This window comes from Sorghum bicolor, chromosome 1 (assembly GCF_000003195.3).
Source record: "Sorghum bicolor cultivar BTx623 chromosome 1, Sorghum_bicolor_NCBIv3, whole genome shotgun sequence".
Lineage (NCBI taxonomy): Eukaryota > Viridiplantae > Streptophyta > Magnoliopsida > Poales > Poaceae > Sorghum > Sorghum bicolor.
The window spans coordinates 2,044,059-2,062,463 of NC_012870.2; the positions used below are offsets into that span (position 1 = coordinate 2,044,059).

Sequence of the window (18,405 nt, forward strand, 5' to 3'; positions counted from 1 at the left end):
GTAACCGCTAACGAGCTAGAACAGTTACTCATACTTAACTAAAGCCAGAGCCATTATAGCCCTCATAGTTGCATTGTTGTCCCGGATGATCACGTACAGACAAATCATCAAATTGCTAAAAACTCATTTTTATCGTTTATTACTTAACATTAATCTAACCATAGGATCATGGTCACAGAAATAAAATCCAAATGCTATACTTGCCTTAATCCAATTGCTCTTGCTTATCCTTTTGGTTCTGCTGGTCTTACTTGTTGCCAAGTATCTGATCTTGATCACTAAAGCACTCTTGACCACCACGAGTTGCTCACCGTCTAAACTCGATCATTGATCAACATCACACAAACAAACGAAGACAAACATATACAAAGCAAACAAGGCTACAATTAGAACAGTACACCAAACATATAAAAACAATATGAAAAGTTTATAAAATGAATCTACGTAGCGCTACGATTACACGAACGTAAAGATCACGAAAATCAGAATTAAAACGTAGAAGTTATGAATTTTCTAAGATTTTCCTATAGAAAAATAATTAATTAAATAAGATCATGAAAATAAAAGGTTTCAAACTGAGTAAACAATATTACTAACATGTAGATCTTTCAAAGATGAATCTAACGCAATTTGAATGGATCAACACGGAATTAAAATAAATATTTTATAGCCAAAACAAGTTCAATGGCAATTGAGTAAATACTGAAAACGTATTTTCATTCCAAACCGAGGCTTTTACGTTTTCAAAAGGACAAAATGTATTTGCTTAAAGGCGCCAGGGACCGCGGGTTAGATAAGAGAGAAAGGGAAGGGCTCTTTAGCAAGATTGACCCCGAAGGGGTAAGTTCTATTCTCGTCCGTTGATTTGAGATCCGATGGTGGAGATTGACCCAGGGCATTGGTGGTGGCCGCGGTGTGTCCCCACGGTGGCGCCATGGTCGGAAGGTTTCAAAACCTCGCCAGAGTTCGGTGATCCAACGACTCAGTCCACGGTTTGATAAAATAAAAGCACAGAAACGAGGAGAAGCTCCTCTCAAACTCACCTTGGGTAGAATCGCAGGCGAGAAGGGCTTGGGAATGGCCGACCACGCGGAGCGGCGGATGACGAGCTCCTGCATAAGTTCGGTGACAGTTAGCATGACACAGAATGCGAGAGAGAATGAAAGAAAGGGCTCAGTGGCATCGTTACTCAAACACGAAGCTCGGCAAGGCCTCGATTTTGCCAGAACGGCTGCGAGTTACGATTTCCATGACAGCGATCGAGATGAACTCGTTCGGCGAGATCCAGGACGCGGCGGCCACGGGGGCTTGGGCTCAAACAAGTTGAGGAGGGGGGAAACGAAGCGTGAGCGTGATCCCGGAGATTTATAGGTGCCACGATGATTTTCTACGGCAAATCCCGGGGAAATCGGGAAGGGAGGCGCGGCTTTCCTGGACAGAGGCCGGTTCGGCCATGACGTGAGGTAGAAGATGAGGGAGTCCCTGTCAAGTAGGTCCCAGACATCAACTGCAGGAGAGAGAGGGGAGAGCCGTGCTGGGCCAAGGAGAGAGGGCGCGCGGCTTGGGCCGACCTACTCGCGGCCCGTGAGCGAGTGAGGGGGAGGAGGAAAGGGGCTTGGCCCAGAAGAAAGGGGAGAGCTGGGCCTGCGGGTGGGGAGAATGGGGTCGGCCTTCGGCTGCTGGGCCACCAGCCGAGGGAGATGAAAAGGGGAGGGAGGAGAGGGCCTTCGGGCCAAAAGCAGTGGAGGGAGAGTTTTTGTTTTTCTTTTGTTTTTTATTTTTATTTTTTTCTTTTATTCCAAAGCCATTTCAAATCCATTTTAAAATCTATTTGAAATATTTTGACTTTGCTCAAAACCACACATTGAATAAAACATATGCTCCAATATGAATGCACAACCATGTTGCTAAGCCTATGGTAAATTTTAATTGAATGAAAAATATTATTTTCCTATGTTTCATGAGCACAAAAATATAAAATTAAATTGTTTTTCACCTATTTTAAAATGGGCAAATTTTAGGGTGTTACATTAGCGTAAGGTAGTTTTCTTTTTTTCTTCAGGGGTATCAAGTAATGCAGTTAATTACTGGAATCCTTGTAAATCTGCGTGCTGTGTTCGCACACTTTGTACACTCTTTCTGTGCTTATAAATACAACCCAACGGATCTTTCAAAAAAAAAAACGTGAATTCCATGGTTCATGGAGGCAACTGTAAATTCCACTGATTCAGCCAAGGCACTGTATGTGCATGCTCGAACTTGTGAATACTTCAGAAAGCATGTACATGAAGTCTGGTGGTCAGAAGAGAGATGCACCCTGGCTGTCGCTTAGTATTTCTCTACCCAATGCACAATGATTGATCAATAGCTAAAAAGCAAAATGGTAGGATTATTCTCTCCTAATTGCTGGTCCAAACTCAGAAAGGGGAGACAGAGAGAGAGAGAGATAAAGAGATGAGAAAACAAGAGAGTGTGTGTGTCCCTAGGACGAACAGCAAGCCAAGCTGGAGGTGTCATTTTCCTATGCCCTTTGACACCCCTGTCTGAACGCGCCGAGCAGCAGTCAGTTCTGGCTGGCCGGTCCAGGAGTAAGCAGGCTACCAACAAATTCAGCTGACCTCCATACTTTTAAGCTGTAATGTACTGTGAATGAATTCAAAATTTCTTTTGGATGATCCATGCTGTTGCTGTCGCGTGCACGCATGGTCTGGCCCTGCATGGGATCGAATAACAGCAGTTGGCCAATGCGCCACCAAGCTAACAAATCTGCAACTTTTTTTTTCTCTCCAGCGATTTGGATGAAAATGCCAGCAAGCACTACCCTACCTGTTCAATTATCACAGGTCACTGAGATTTTTTTTCTCGTGCGGTGACACGTAGGAGTATTTCATTAAGAGGAGGATAAGAAACAAGAGTCACACAGTTGATCGAGGCTTTACTAAAACCAATCACTGATTGATAGATTGATTGATTGATATCACTGCTGCTCTTGACCTGAGACAGCGATAACACAACAGCAGATGGAGTTTAAAACAGAGGCGGCACAGCTAACAACGTGGCTGCACAAGATCCGATGATCGAGAGAGCATTGAGCCATTGACCATCTAGAGGCTCCAGCTGCAACTGCCTTTGCTTTTGCCTTTTGCTTTGCTCCGAGTCAGCCGCCGTTGATCAGGCAGGCTCATCAACACTATCTCTGTCCCTCAGGAATCAGGATGTAGTAGTAGCAAGTCCTGCAAGCAATCCGCGCATTTTTCTATTGGGAGTTTGGGACATGAACATAACACCACCACGAAACTAACAATGCAACGCACGCTACCATAGTAGAAAATGCAGCTGTTAACAAGCGAATTGGAGTACTGATGAAGCAATCCTGCAGGCTGAATTTTGGTTTTGAAAACCTCACTTGAGGTTTCCCATGCTTCTTTTTCTCATAATAAAAAAACAATGAAAGCATATGGTGTCGTCTAGATTTGCGTTAGAGATCGCATTTTTTTTCAATTCATTTCAATATCAAAATAGTGGCCAAGTAACAATGCAAGGCGATCTTGTCTGGCTTAGTGATGAGCAGTGCCCGGGGCAGAGGAGGCATGCCAGCCAGAGCCGAGGGAGAGTGCCATCGCTGTGTCTGCCTCACAGGGTGCAGTCGCCCATGGCCTCCACATGCATGATGCACCTCGTCACTCACTGCCGCCGCCTCCTCCTCCTTCCATCTCGGCTCCATCAAAACCCTAGAAAAAAAAATCAGTTTATTGTCATTCCGTTTTATTTCTATTTTACAGCAATATTCAATAACTAGTTTAGCAGAGGGTAACGACAGTCAATCATGTCCTCTCGACTCTTTTTTTTTAAAAAAATAAAGTTGGCGAAGAAATCTACACAAAACGAAGGGCTATATAAACTCATGCCAAGTCCATCCCTGGCAACGCGCTAACGAAGCTAGCAAGCATCGGCATTCGGCCATGTCCAAGGCAAGGTGAGTGTCCTGGCTGGCGGTGTCCATTATTTTTGTTAGGTTTCACCACGGGCTGCGACTTGTGGTGCAGCTAGCTCGTGCAGTGCATTGACACGGCTGCGTCGTCGAGTGCAGGTTGGACGGCAAGGTGGCGATCGTGACGGGCGGCGCGAGCGGGATCGGCGAGGCGGCGGCGCGGCTGTTCGCGTCGAGCGGCGCCACGGTGGTGATCGCGGACGTGCAGGACGAGCTGGGGCAGGCGGTGGCGGCGTCGGTCGGGTCCGGCCGGTGCGCGTACGCGCGGTGCGACGTGACGGACGAGGCGCAGGTGGAGGCGACGGTGGCGCGCGTGGTGGCGGCGCACGGGCGGCTGGACGTGATGATGAGCAACGCGGGCGTGCTGCTCCCGACGGGGTCGGTGATGGACATGGACCTGGCGGAGCTGGACCGCGTGATGGCCGTCAACTTCCGTGGCGCGGCGGCGTGCGTGAAGCACGCGGCGCGGGCGATGGTGGCGTCCGGTTCCGGCGGCGGCGGCGGCGCCATCGTGTGCACGGCGAGCGTGGCGTCGCTGCAGGGCGGGTTCGGCCCGGCGTCGTACACGGCGTCCAAGCACGCGCTGCTGGGCCTGGTGCGCGCCGCGGCCGGGGAGCTGGGGAGACACGGCGTGCGCGTCAACTGCGTGTCCCCCGGCGGCGTCGCCACGCCCCTGAGCTGCGCGCTCATGGGCGTGGGCCCGCAGGAGCTGGAGGCCATGACGGTGCCGCACAACGTCCTGCAGGGGAAGGTGCTGCGCGCCGACGACGTCGCGGAGGCCGCGCTGTTCCTCGCGTCCGACCAGGCCGCCTTCATCAGCGGTCATAACCTCGTCGTCGACGGCGCCATCACTGCCGTCAACCCCGCCGTGCTGCAGACCGTCGGGCTGTAAACGCCCAACGATCGCTGCCACAGTAGATACATGCATACACACATAGATACATACTTTGAGTGCAATGTTTCATCGTTCGTTTTTTTTTTTTTTTTTTGCATTGGTTGGCATCAAGAAATCTGCTTTCGTTATTGGGATTTCCCTCTGTTCATACACCTATCCACCATTGCTGAACCTGAACACTCGTGGTATGCTTTGCTGCGCCATGAACGACGAACTCTGTAGAACAAACAGCTGCGCGCCTGCGCCATTGTTGTTGTGCCATTTCATTTGATTTCTTTCATGGAACCAAACCAAACCAAACCAAACCAAACAGATCGTGCAGTGCAAGTGTGCAAGTGCAATGCAAGTGGGTGGATTTGGATTCGGATTCCCAACTCTGAACACGACCCGAGGAACTTTTGGGCAGGGCAGCCACTGAATCACGTGGCGCTGACAAAAAAGCGCGTGGACTGACAACTAGTCGTTGTGGTTGCAAATCGTAATCACTGCCGTTTGACACCTGACAACTGCAGAGAGATTAGTTTAACATTTGTGTGTCTGATTGAACAGACTTTGAGATCTTGCCCTAGCAGCAAACCAGGGACGGGACCAAAGTTTCGAGGCCAGCGCTTGTGCTTGACGGGCGTAGATAGATAGACAGTGTGCAGTGCTGTTCGCAACTGAAACAGTGAACTTTCACTAGTCTGACTGACTGGAAGTGCTCGATTATTGCTTTGTGCACAACTTTAGTCAACGGCGGAGGACTTAGTCAGCTGATTTTAGGCACTTCACAATTAGTTCTGGCGACCAGTGGACTAACAAGTAGTAAAAGGCCACAATCGTTTTGAAGAATTTTAGATTTAGCAAGGCCCATCTTTTCCCTGGGCTAATCTGGACCGCTTATACTCGATCAGACGGTCGTTCTGCCTCTACGAAGTACGAAGGCCGCCCTTCGTCTTCCTCCCCCACCTCGTTTCCGTTTCCCTCCCCGGCGTCTCCCTCTCCTCGCCGCCGCCGCCAGAGATGGGCCGTGCGCCAGCGAACGGTAAGCACTCACTGCCGCCGCCGCCTCCTCCTCCAGGACGTTGCCACTTCTGGCTCCCCAACAAGCGCCGCCACTGCGCCAACTCCCCTCTCCCGTCCTCTCAGTAAGCGACTCCTGCTGAGCCTCCTCGCTCGTCAGCCTAACCCCATAACCCTAACCCTAGCTCCTCATATTCATGCTCCTGCGCCTCAGGTATTGCGGAAACCACCTCCCTGAGTCCGCTTCCGGGGCCGGCCGCCGCGTCCCCTGCCCCGTCGACCCCTCCCAGTAAGCCCACTGCCCCCAGAACCCACCCACCATTCGGGGTGGCTCCAGCATCACCGCTAACCCCCGTCTTCTCTTCTCTTCCCACGCGCAGCACGGTGCTCGAGGAGAACCTGGAGGCGCACGTCGGCAAGTGCCCCCTGAAGAAGCAGGTCGCCGCGCTCACCGCGCAGCCGTACTACTCCAAGGGCATCAACTCCGGCGCGGGTGAGGCGGGCTGCGTTGTGACGTCGGCGGAGAAGCGCGCGGCCGTGTACAGGCTTACCGAGGAGGAGTTCCGGTGTCTGCTCGGGAAGATCCGGTCGGTGCATGTGGCCACCGCTGCGGCCATACGGGAGTCCTACCTGATCACCGGTGCTACCGATAAGTGGATGAACGGCCAGGTCGATAGGTGGGGGCAAATGCACATCCTGGGAGTGTATAGCTCGTTGTTCTAGCGGGGAGTGATTTCTATTGATGGATTGGACTACAGGAAGATGCCGTACCAAGAGAAGCATGTCGCTCAGCAGGCATCCATTGTTGGAAACATGGAGGCATTTGGCCTGCTGCGGAAGGGTAGCGATGAGGTGGTTGATGGGGAGAATGCGGCGGTGAGTGCTCAAGCAGTTGTGGAGTTTGGAGCTGGAAGAGGGTACTTGACTCAGGTGCTGGTGGACTGTTATGGGATCACGAATGTGTTCTTGGTTGAGAGGCGGTCCTACAAGCTTAAGGTCAGCAAGTCTAAACAAATCATTATGTTTCTGGATAATAAGATCCACTTGATCTGTATTAATGCCTGTTAGTTACTCTATCTTGTTAAATGCAGCTTAACTTCCACAAGGTCCTCAAATCTGCATCATAGTTAGGCTCGCTCAACGACCAATACATTGTCTCTCAATTTTCTTGCAAAATGGCGTGTCAGTTTTTGTGACCTCTTGGCTTTTGCATTTCTACTATCCTCGATGTAGCCTGTATTTTGCAATCGAATGTTAAGATACATTGACTTATGTACTAGTGCAATGTGTAGTTGTGTGTTGTTTCTAGTGAGGTTAGTTTATGGTCTTAACTTGTTCCGCTTTTCTGAATTTAATACCACTGCAGTTAATTTGGAGACATTTCATTTTGGATATAATGTGTTATTTTCTAGAGTAAGCTTGAATGTACTATGAAATTTCTCTAACACAACAACTTGCTGTTATGCTAAATCTAATTTGTCCAAGATATATAAGCTCTTTCACCTCCTGATTAAGTACCCGTTCTCTTCCCTCTGCACTTTTTAGGCCGATCGAAGCTTGCGTCAAAACGAAGATGTTACCTTGGAGCGTTTGAGAATTGATAGTGAGCTTTCTTTTCATTTCTGTATTTATTGGGTTATATCCAACGTAATGAATTTGAGTGTCCTGCACTTTGCAAGCACCTTCTTGAATGAATCTTTCGGTGTGCGACGCAGTTGCTTCATTTGATCATTTATATTTCTGTGCTTGTACTTTTGTTTATAAATATAAGCACTGATTAGAATCATAAACACAATACAGTTGAGGATTTGAAACTGCACGGAGTAGAGGCATTGAGGGGACTCCAGTATCTAGCAATTGGAAAACATCTGTGTGGACCTGCCACAGGTTGTCCTAGTTTTTGAAATTTATGCCTTCATTTCATGTTGAGAAAAGTTGAGAATATCTAAGAGAACTTATCTTCCATCTCCAGATATGACCATGATGTGCTGTCTTCCTGAACGATATGAACAAACAGAAGAAAACAGCAAACATAGTCTTCAAGGCCTTGCTCTAGCTACCTGCTGCCACCATCTTTGCCAATGGAAGCATTACACAAGTATTTTCCTTTTTTTTATAAAAATGCCAAGCATGTCAACACAAAAAGGAATTTGAATCTGTTTGTCACTTTCACTTCATCTACAGACTACAGATATACAAATGTTTGTCTTCCCTTGAAAGTTACAGCAAAACTTGTTAAATTGTATGCCAAGTAATTTGTTTTCTTATCACTGCAGATAAATCGTTCCTCTTGGGACTAGGTATCACAGAGGAAGAATTTCATGCCATGACATGGTTTAGCAGCTGGGCTGTGGACGGTGATCATAGCTACCCAGATTCCCCAGTGGGGGCTGAAGAAATGTCCTCTGAAGTCAGGTAGGGAATTATCAACCGTCATAATCCACTTTCTAGAACTTCAACTTTATATTGAAAGCTTGATATTTGTTTTATGTCATTTTGTGTTGGACTAGAGAACTAGAGAAGCCTGATCAGGACGCCATCGGAATTGAGAGAATAATCCGAAGTATACCAGCAGGGGAGAGGGCCTCTCTGGGATCCATGTGTAAAGATATCATTGATACGGGGAGGCTATTATGGCTTGGGCAGAAGGGTCTAGTTGCTGATCTTGTAAGCTATGTTCCATCCAAAATTTCACCAGAAAACCATCTACTCATCGCAAAATGTACATCTTGATTAGGCTGAAAAGCACGTGCATGTATTTCAGCCCTGCAAATTTGCAGAAACTTGGATCGTAAAAGATAGTTTCAACAAATACAATCTTGAGTTTTTCAGCGACATTCCAAGAAATATTATGTCTCAACGATTATAATACAAAAAAGATGTTTTATTCTGATGGTTCACAAAATCTCCGCATGGAATGAATTCTACAATCAAATGGATGAATGGAATGGAAGCACGTTAGGCTGTAAATATAGTTGATATTGACGATATATAAGCTTACAGCAGCAACACTGCAACAGGATCCTGCTTTAAATACAAAGGAACTTCACACGGTAATATGTTCCTTTGATCTTAGCCACCACACTAAAACTCTCGACTTACAAACAACAGCTAGCCTTATTCCATCCTAAAACTTACATGGCTCCACGCTCCAACGATTCCCATCTGAATGTGGGTGCAGCATAAACCCTGGGAAAGGTGTGAAGGAGTATGCCCACGCAGACACAAACCACAGCGACTCCCATCACAGTCAACATTGCTGGCCTATAAAGGAAGGTTTTTGTGGTAGAATTTGGATACACCCGTGCCTGACGGCTGCAGAGGAGGCAACTTGGCACTGCTGCAGACATTGGCCTGCAGATCTCGAGGCTAACATCGCCAGGCTTAACACCATCAGTTATTACAGAGCATATACTGCTCGGAACACCGAGGACAACATGGCCTTTGCCAAGATGCTTATCAATCTTCTTTTGGACCAGATTCAGGTAAGCATCATTGCCTCTCTGCCGAGCATAGTCTTCTGGGGTAAAACCTGTTTCGTCCCGTGCATTGCTCCAAGCACTAATTCCAATCTGCATGGGATAGGTCAAAACAGGGATGTTAGATATAACTAATACCAGTCAACTCTATTAATTAAATTAAAAATATACGCAATGCATGTGACATCTGGTAACTCATGTATTCATCACTTCAAAATTCAATGTATGTGTAAGTCTGTGTTTTGTGAAATAATAAATAATAAAACATCAAAAGAATGAAAATTTACTGGGTTTCTAATGATCTACTGTTGTAAATTAATATAGCTCAGCTTGAGTTGGTGGAAAGGAAGAGGCAAAATTCCAAAAACTAGAAAAGAGAATACCAGCCCAGGATCATCGGTCAGCACATCCAACACATCCTCTGCATCACTTGTGGCAGCTGCTATATGGAGGGGGGTAATCGTTGAAGGGCCCAGAGCATCAGGTCTAAATAAGTATGTCTGTGCAGTTCCCTTCGAGTTTTTATTTGGTTTGTATCTCAGCAGAAATCTAACCATGTTAACAGACTTCCTCCGTACAGCAGCATGCAACAAATTTTCTGAAAGCACCACATCTTCTGGAGATCGGGATCCCACATCAACAAGGCCAATAAATAAGAAATCTAACAGCATTTTGATCACAGCACACCACTCCCGCTCCATGGCAAATACACCAAGATTCCTGAATCTCCACATGTTAAGGGCAGCTAGAGACGTATCAGTTTCATCCTCTTTAGACATTCTGTTCGCTCTATGAAGAAGCCAACCCAGCTCATTTATAAACTCCAGAGCTTGGTCCCTAGCATCATCATTAACATTTGCATGTTCGTTACTGGAGGACTCAAATATGCTCTCCAGCTCAGAAACCTCAGAGCATACATCCTTCTCAGCAATTATGAAGGGGAAGAAGCCATTGCTAAAACCACTATCTTCAACCTGAAATTTCAGGGGGGGGGGTTTCAAGGTTACAGAAGAAAACCAAAATAACCACATCATAAAAAGTTCTATAAGTATATGTTGTTCTCAAACAAAAGCTATATAAGTATATATTTGTTCTCGAACAGAAGCTATATACGTATAACTATCTGTACCTCTATAAATCCTCTTCCTCTTGGACCAGGAACAGAACAACAAAAACTGAGGCATTCGATATCCCTATCCTCACACTCAGCATTCTCTGCTATAAAGTCCGTGTCTTCCTGGAATATACAACGTCCTTCAAATGAACAAATTAGCCTGCGAACATGAGAAGATGGTATTTAGATGTAAATGGATAAGCTGAAGGAAACATCAAGGTTTATTTTTATATACTTCAAGAATAAGTTAATCTGAATTAAAGATGATAAAGTACCTTGAGGAAGTACTGAGTAGGTTAAAACCTTCGACTCTGAAATTTATTGTTGCAGAATAAGGTGCAGCAACAGGTTTGACACATAAAATCTTGCAGTAATCATGAGAACTGGGTGCCAGGGGTCTGTCCAACATAATTTGACCTGCAGTAGCATGAATAGCAAAGCTTGATAGTTACAAAATTTCCTACATAAGTATCCAGAATGAAGCTTGCACAGCAGCATCACTGTATAAGAGCAGCAAAGTGCCTGGGATTGGCTCACCATTGAGCATAAAAGCTAAGTGGCGTCGAACCATCACAAATACCAAGCCAGATGCCCAAAAGTCATCAGTGGAGCTACTCAAAAGCTTATCCAGGTGTAGGCTCATATTCTCAGAAAGCTGTAGAAAAGACCATTAATAACCAAACAAAGAAGGCACTATTTTGACATGAGAATTCAGAAAGGAAGCATACCTCTTGCCATGCAGACTCAACTAACCGAAGATATACTGTTAGAATAATACAGCCAGGTCTAATATGGCTTTCTATATCAGTAGGGCTACTCGACAACCAACCAAGAATCTGAAAATCAGGATTTAAGTGTTAGGTTCAGGATATATTTTCTTGCCGCGCGCTGAGAGAATGCAAAATTTACCTGTGATCGCAAAACTGGAGGTAAGTCACCGGGAACTTTATCGAAAAGCTTGAAGACAATCTTATCAGTTCGGCACTGCAAGCAAAACCATAAGAATCAGGTGTTTCACAAGATGGCATCTAAGCATAGTAAGGTGCAAATCCATATGGAATAATACGGTAAAATTAGCATATTGGTGTTTGCGTAAGTGCTGCCAAGACTATGGCTCTTAACATGAATTCTCTTCATTAAACTTTCCATATATGTCGGAAGGCTGTCCAGCTCATATTAGTCCTTTTCAGTATTCACATGTCATTTTTGTTCAGCAGAGATGCAATCAAAAGCGTGTCTGATTGAAGTATGTATCTTTGAAGAAAAATTTAGTGGCACGTAGTAGCTTTTTGCTTCTAGGCTTGGATCTTGGAGATTGAACACTTGTTTGGTTCACTTTTCTATCAGAAACCACTCTAGCATATGTTTTAATTCTTGACAGTGATGGCTATCACAACTTCTAGTAAAGGTATTAAAAAAGTCAGGTAGGTGTAAAAGTAAAAAGGTTGAACGGTTAAAGGTAGGAGTTATAAAATCCCTAAAGCCAAGTATGGATTCACAATCTAGTCCTACATAAACCAAACGTATTGATGTCTCTTTCCCTCATTCAGGTGCACTCTAAATCTTATTCCAATTCAAATTCCAACCTTGAATATTCTCCACCTAAGTTTGTTGCCAATAACAGCTTCATGCATATGAACATATCCTATTCCAATAACATATTGGTCATTAGTGAGTTGTCAATTTCCCATTAAAAATTTTAGCCAGCCAAACTGTCTCATTAATATATAAACCTGTTAATATACAGGTTGCTAAGTCGTAAGAGAGCTCACAATCTACCCTTTACAATGTTTTCAAATAATCCTGACTAACCAAGATTGACCTTGATTAATCGCGGTGTATAACTAATCGCCATGGCACAAATAAACCCAACTAATCATGACTAGTCGGACGACTTGATAACCTTGGCCCTTTATCATTCTATGTGTTTGCAAGGAATAAAAGACAAACCTGAGTGTCTCCATTTGAGCTTGACAATGATTGTGTTGATGTTGAATCTGAGTTGCCACTAGTCTGTGGTGGACTTTGAGTAGAATCTTGCTGCATCCATGATGCACAGTTAGGAGAGTCAGCTGTCTTAAAGGCAGGTGTAGGTGAACCTTCTTGCCCATCCTCAAAGCCTTCCATATCATTGCAAGTGTCATTCAGATCAAAATCCTTAAGCTTGCATGATGCAGGCTCTGTGCAGTCAGGGAAAAAAATTAAGCTGAAATTGTTAATCAGAAAACAATTCTGAAGGTTTAACAGTGGTTGTCCATCATACCTGGAGTTACCACCATGGTAGCCTTTGATTGTACTGGCACAACAGATGATGATGCCTGTCCACAGTGACTACCATTCACAAAAGGCAACTTAGAGTTAGATGGCCCTGCAGCTTCTTCTGCAACATTAGCTGTTCCAGAGGTTCCAGCATTCGATCCATTTTGCAGGCTTTGGTATGCCTCCAGGAGTTTACATAGTTCTTTTGGCTCCAGTGATTTGGCAACAGACCCTAGGTTCTTTAAAAGAGTGGATAGCAACTCCTGGCTGTTTGAATGCTGAACATTGTCAGCTGCAAGGAGAATTCTAAGAGTCATGTACCTTCCTGAATATACAAGTAATTCTGCAGAATACATATATGAAATATGTATGTGGAGTTCATGTGATTCGGTAAACAGAATACAGATTCCATGATTGCTGGATTGATCCATATGGAATAATGAAGATTGAAAAGATAATGGATTTTTTCTTTGATAATAAAAAAACTTTAAGATTCAAATGCTCCGGAATGGAAATGAGGGAATGTCCACAATATCCAGAAGGTCACACAGCTAGTAATTGCAGCATTCTGTCAGTGAAAGATGCTAAATCTCAATATGATATCCTAACATGCAGCTGATGGAGGAACTTCCTGTGACTGAGCAATCCTATGATTGTATAAATAAACCAATACACGAAACTTCAAGCACATTGAATACCATGTAAAATCCTCATGGTCCTAAGATTATTAAATTTTCATCATGTCAAATAGAGTAAGAACTCATATACTCCTGTAAAACATAGTATGGTCGCTAAACTTGATCTAAGTCTACTCTATACCAAAAAAATTTCGCCAAAACATTACAGACACGATTTCATAACACTGAAGGGAAAATAAATTATACAAGTATCATAGAAAAGAAAAATGTATATGTGGTATAGCAAAGTTAGCAAACTTACAGTTCAAATTAGCACAGATTCCAATAAGACTCAACAACAAATAATTGCTGACTTTGTCCTCAATTGAAGCAGTCCCACCAACTGCAGTATCAGGGCGGGTTTTCCTCCTGCGTCTATTGTGGCCTGCTAAGCGCCGCCGGCAACTTCGCTTCCCTTCATCGAATTCTTGAAGAAGGTGAAATCTGCACAAGAACATGTACAATACTTACAGAGAACTTGGGGGGAAAAATGTTCCTCAAGTACAGTGTCATGAACACATTACTTAATCACTTTTTTGAGGTCTATAAGCATGAAACTATTTAACCACTTCCCCCAGCATCAATCCTTAAACCCTCTCTGTGGCTCTGTGCACAGTGAATGCTCTGATATTTAAACTAAACTAAACTAAAATTTCCTTGCAAACAATTTTCACTCAAATATTGATAAGCCTAAACATTATAAATGTGCCTTTTCATTTATTTCCTTCTCCAGTTGTTATGGATCATGCTGATTCTGAGATTCTCAAAGATCAAAGGTTGGAAAATATCATGATGGTCAAAGTTTGCACATGTCTCAAGTCTTTATCTAGCTGCGCTAAATATAAACTTGCATGAGATATTCTACCCATTCGTTCTTGTATGAACGAACAATTGCATGTAATTGAAAGGTAATAGAAGCAGGTAGAAGCATAAAACTAACCTACTACATTGCTGGCAGAACCTCTGGACGGTGTTCCCAACCACAGCGGTGCTGGCCTTAGCATGCATCTCGCAGACCTTGTGCCGACGGTGGTAATCCTTTGCTGCAGTCAGATCTGCTCCACAGCCCTCAACCTGACATGCTGGCCCACTTGAGCCGCCTCCTTGCACCCTGATCTTCTTTCCATTCCTCTCATCCTCGTTTACATCGCTGTTCTCCATCGCTTCAACACCAACAGCAGTACCCCCAATTCTCAAGCTGAGCGACCCGCCACCATTCACGACCGTGTCCTGATCCTCTGTCTCATCATCATCGATGACCACAACCCTTTTCCTCTTATCAGTGTCACCTCTCAAGCCACCATTTCTAGCCACATCTTCCTCAGCTTCCTCAGACGATGACGGTGAGCTGTTCAATCCTGAGCCATTCGCCGCCTGAGCAGGCACCGGTGTGGCAACAAAGCGCTGACTGTCCCAGCTCCAGTCGTTGAGGTCCCAGCCAAACACCCTGTTCTCCCGCCTGTTGAGGTCAAGCTCGCCCAGCCCGCCGCCGTACAAGTGGCTGCTTTGCGTGCCGAACCTGGCGGCCTCCATGTCCCCTCACCTCGCAAAACCCTACACAAGCCTTCTTCGATCACAGCTAGCCTCCCAGACTCCTATACGAAAGAGCGCAGCAACCGCAGGAGCCGAGAGATCTAGTCGGCTCCCCTCCCGCTCTGGAAATCGACGAACGTGACGCCCACGCAGCCCCGGATCCACACCAGAGAAACCCACATGCCCTCGCGCCTCCGCCCCCGACCAGCGGGAATCAGAAGCACCACCTCCAATCCGAGCTCATGCGGCGCGAATCACCGAAATAGTCCAGGGAAAACAGAGAGAGAGTACCGAAGCGAATCAGCGGGGCACCTGACCGGGCGAATTGGCGGCCCAGGCCGCAGCTCCGTGGACAAATCGAGCTCCGGAGTCGACGAGCTTAGCGAATCCGGCGGGAGGTTGAGGAATTTGGCGGGGAAGCTTTGGTGGGACTGCGGCAATGGAGTCTCGAGTTTTGGGGGAGCAGCAGCCGCAGGGTGGAGGGGAAAGAGCAGAGAAAGGCGAGGTGGGATGGCATGTGTGAGTGGGGAGATGATAGATGGGGATTGGGGACCCGTAGCGTGGTGGCCAGTGGAAATAGGGCCACTAGAAATTGTATGCCACACACCAGCGGCTACACGACAATTGGCACCGTGCAAAGAAAAAATGGAGTGGATCCATGGCGTCTTTAGCCAACTTTATCAAAGGTTTTCAATGCAAGTGACCGGAGGATCCATTATGTCAAAGTGTACTTCATAGGGTTTTAGAGGCTTCAGAGTATAATTGAGTGTGTTTTTGAGATAGAGTCGTATTTAAACTCTATTCGGTTTGAAGACGTTAGAGAAGAGGAGAGGCACAACTACATGCGTCATAAGATAAGATATAGTGGCCAAAAGAACTCAACATACGATTACTATGATATCTGAACGAGATGTTGTGATGTATGCCATATTTGACTAGGTTGCATCGACACGTCTAAGAGAAAAAGGTAGAGTCCATGTGGACTGCACTGAAGGAACAAATCTTTATATGATGTATGATACTTGTCACAACTTAGCAGCCATAAAAAGAAGATGGAAAGTATAGCATCACCATAAAACCATACATTTTAAGTAATTGTACTCGCATGTAGCTTACAAAGCCAGCAAAGAACACGTACATGAAACGAGCATATCGAATTTGCGATTGGAATAGTCATTAGTAAAACCATCTCAAAATGACTAGGAAAAGTTTGTTGTTTTGATAAGAACATTATTTAGCCATTTATATACTCCGCCATCCCAAATTATAAGCTCTTCAGTGAACTTGTAAGCTTGTTTCCATGCGATGGACATCATATGTCTTGTTATCTTTGTTATAATACTTCATAAAGTGAATATGCTTCTATCTGAAACAACAGTTAAATAAAGTTAAATGTGTTAACTAGTCCCTTTGACCATTTAGCTTTATCTATAAGTTGGTGCATCTCATCATGTGACTTTTATTTCCTCATTTGTACTGTGCACATATAACTTATGGAATCTAGAAATTGTGATCTAGGGTACCAACGTGTTTGTCACAAGCTCTCAACTTACTTCTCCAACCAACTTCAGGTACCACACCGTACCACTCATTGCCTTGCCATTAAAATGTTATGAAGCGAGTTTTTTTTAATGGGAGAATTGGCTGTGGGACATGTGGAATGGTGGCTATTTGCCAGCGGACACTAGAAAAAATTAGATTGCTCAAAGACACTCCGTTTCTTGTCAAATTTGCTGGCGGACAATACATCTAATCAAACATTATTACAAAATAGATATAAAAAATCATATAAGTGCTAGAAATTATATTATAAACTTTTTACACTCTACATGATGAGAACTATAGTGTAAAAATATTGTTTTGCACTGAAATGACCATTTTGCCCCTCTTCATAAATAAACAAAGATAACCATGGTTAATTAGTTAATATATTAGTAAGATACTAAAAATACTAAACAACATTTTTATATCTATTTTGTATAATTTATAGTATAAAAGATTTTATAGTATAATTTTCTAGCACTTATATGATTTTATATCTATTTTGTATTAATGTTTGATTAGACGTAGTGTCCACCAGCAAATTTGACAAGAAACGGAGTGTCTTTGAGCAATCTAATTTTTCCTAGTGTCCGCTGGCAAATGGCCACAATTCTACATGTCCCACAGCCAATTCTCCCTTTTTTTAATTGAGGATAAGTTAAGTCGAGCTTCTTTGTTTTTAGAAAAAAACTCACAACATCATAAGTTAACTACAAGGACTATGATTGACTATGCAAGATGCACATAGTTGTGTGCGTGTGTGCATAGCACAAACTCCTTTCCATGGCCATTTCAAGATCAACTAACATGGTTACTTGTGTGTGCCATGCCCATGCGTGCCTATCAAATTGTTAATCCAAATCCAAATAGTGTGCCATCGGGGCCACACCTACCACGGTTAGCTAACAAATTAATTCACTCCAGTTGTCGATTCGATCGATATATCAATTCATCTCTCGACGACACTGCATATATCACTTCGCTTGTGGTGTTAGCTATCATGGCTGCCACCATCAGGGAGAGAGCTAACCGCACTATAGATATGCTAATGCCATATTGTGGCCAAAAGATTATATATAGATAACATAACACTGTAATTAAGATGCATGGGTGGATGGATGGAGAGTATATTATGACTAGCCGCTGACTGCATTCATCATATGCCGGTGCATGTGTGCGGTTGTTGCATAATCGCCACATAAACATGCATGGGATTACCACCTCGTCCTCCTACGATTCGTCCACGCATCACCACGGGTAAAAAAAAGTGCAGACAATTGGTTGTGGTGCAATGGTGATGGGATTATCGGATAATTAAAGGACACAACAATATTCTGTGTTTTATACCCTTCCTCCGTTGAGGAATGGTAAACGTATTTGACTAGACGAGAAAAAAATTAAACTTTGATGAACAATTAGTCAAACTATATATGTAAGATAAGATATTTATTTTTAATCAATTAGGTATATATGATAAGAGAAATTAAGAGTTAAAATCTACTATGTATGATTTGTTTTTTTATTATTTTTTCAAAAGGTAGTTTTGTCTCAAGAGAATTTTTACAATGGTTGTCGAAAAATGGATGGCTCTCGTGAGCCGATCCGACGGCTAAAAGGACAAAGGAACTAAGAGGAACCAATTAGAGAAGCACCAAGTGGGTACTAAATGGTGGGGACCATATGCACTAAGTGCATCCTAAAATTGGTGGAATAAACCCGGTGGGATAATTCTATTTTCAAAATTTCTTTAGGTAATTAAGGCCGGTTCACAGCAGAGGCGGAGCAGCTCCGCGGCCACGCGCTCGCTACCGCCGCTGAGCCCGCGACGTGCAGTGTGCTTCCTGCTACGGCCTGCGTTCGGCATGACCGTGGTGCTCCTACTCTGACAGCTCAAGCCAGGGGCAAGGCCAAGT

The 18,405-nt window shown here is 44.5% G+C and overlaps 3 protein-coding genes and 1 long non-coding RNA gene across 4 annotated transcripts; 2 read left to right on the top strand and 2 right to left on the bottom strand.

Moving 5' to 3' along the window:
• LOC110431411 lies at nt 204-1,458 on the bottom strand. Its single transcript, XR_002448912.1, has 3 exons — nt 1,190-1,458; nt 1,044-1,112; nt 204-314 (listed from the first exon to the last, which is right to left on the bottom strand). It is a non-coding gene; the product is annotated as an uncharacterized LOC110431411 (long non-coding RNA).
• On the top strand, nt 3,707-5,147 carry LOC8080207 (short-chain dehydrogenase reductase 3b). The gene is made up of 2 exons (XM_002463541.2): nt 3,707-3,976; nt 4,091-5,147. The coding sequence occupies exons 1-2, from the start codon at nt 3,963-3,965 to the stop codon at nt 4,881-4,883; spliced, it is 807 nt and encodes a 268-aa protein (XP_002463586.1). The 5' UTR covers nt 3,707-3,962; the 3' UTR covers nt 4,884-5,147.
• On the top strand, nt 5,289-8,735 carry LOC8079684 (tRNA:m(4)X modification enzyme TRM13 homolog). The gene is made up of 9 exons (XM_002463542.2): nt 5,289-6,013; nt 6,103-6,177; nt 6,269-6,565; nt 6,647-6,884; nt 7,434-7,491; nt 7,689-7,775; nt 7,861-7,986; nt 8,165-8,303; nt 8,399-8,735. The coding sequence occupies exons 1-9, from the start codon at nt 5,889-5,891 to the stop codon at nt 8,619-8,621; spliced, it is 1,368 nt and encodes a 455-aa protein (XP_002463587.1). The 5' UTR covers nt 5,289-5,888; the 3' UTR covers nt 8,622-8,735.
• On the bottom strand, nt 8,758-15,500 carry LOC8079685 (squamosa promoter-binding-like protein 6). Its single transcript, XM_002466114.2, has 11 exons — nt 14,358-15,500; nt 13,680-13,861; nt 12,745-13,032; nt 12,432-12,661; nt 11,391-11,465; nt 11,210-11,317; nt 11,019-11,136; nt 10,757-10,898; nt 10,497-10,641; nt 9,751-10,341; nt 8,758-9,460 (listed from the first exon to the last, which is right to left on the bottom strand). Exons 1-11 carry the CDS (start codon nt 14,948-14,950, stop codon nt 9,023-9,025), a joined length of 2,910 nt encoding a protein of 969 aa, XP_002466159.1. The 5' UTR covers nt 14,951-15,500; the 3' UTR covers nt 8,758-9,022.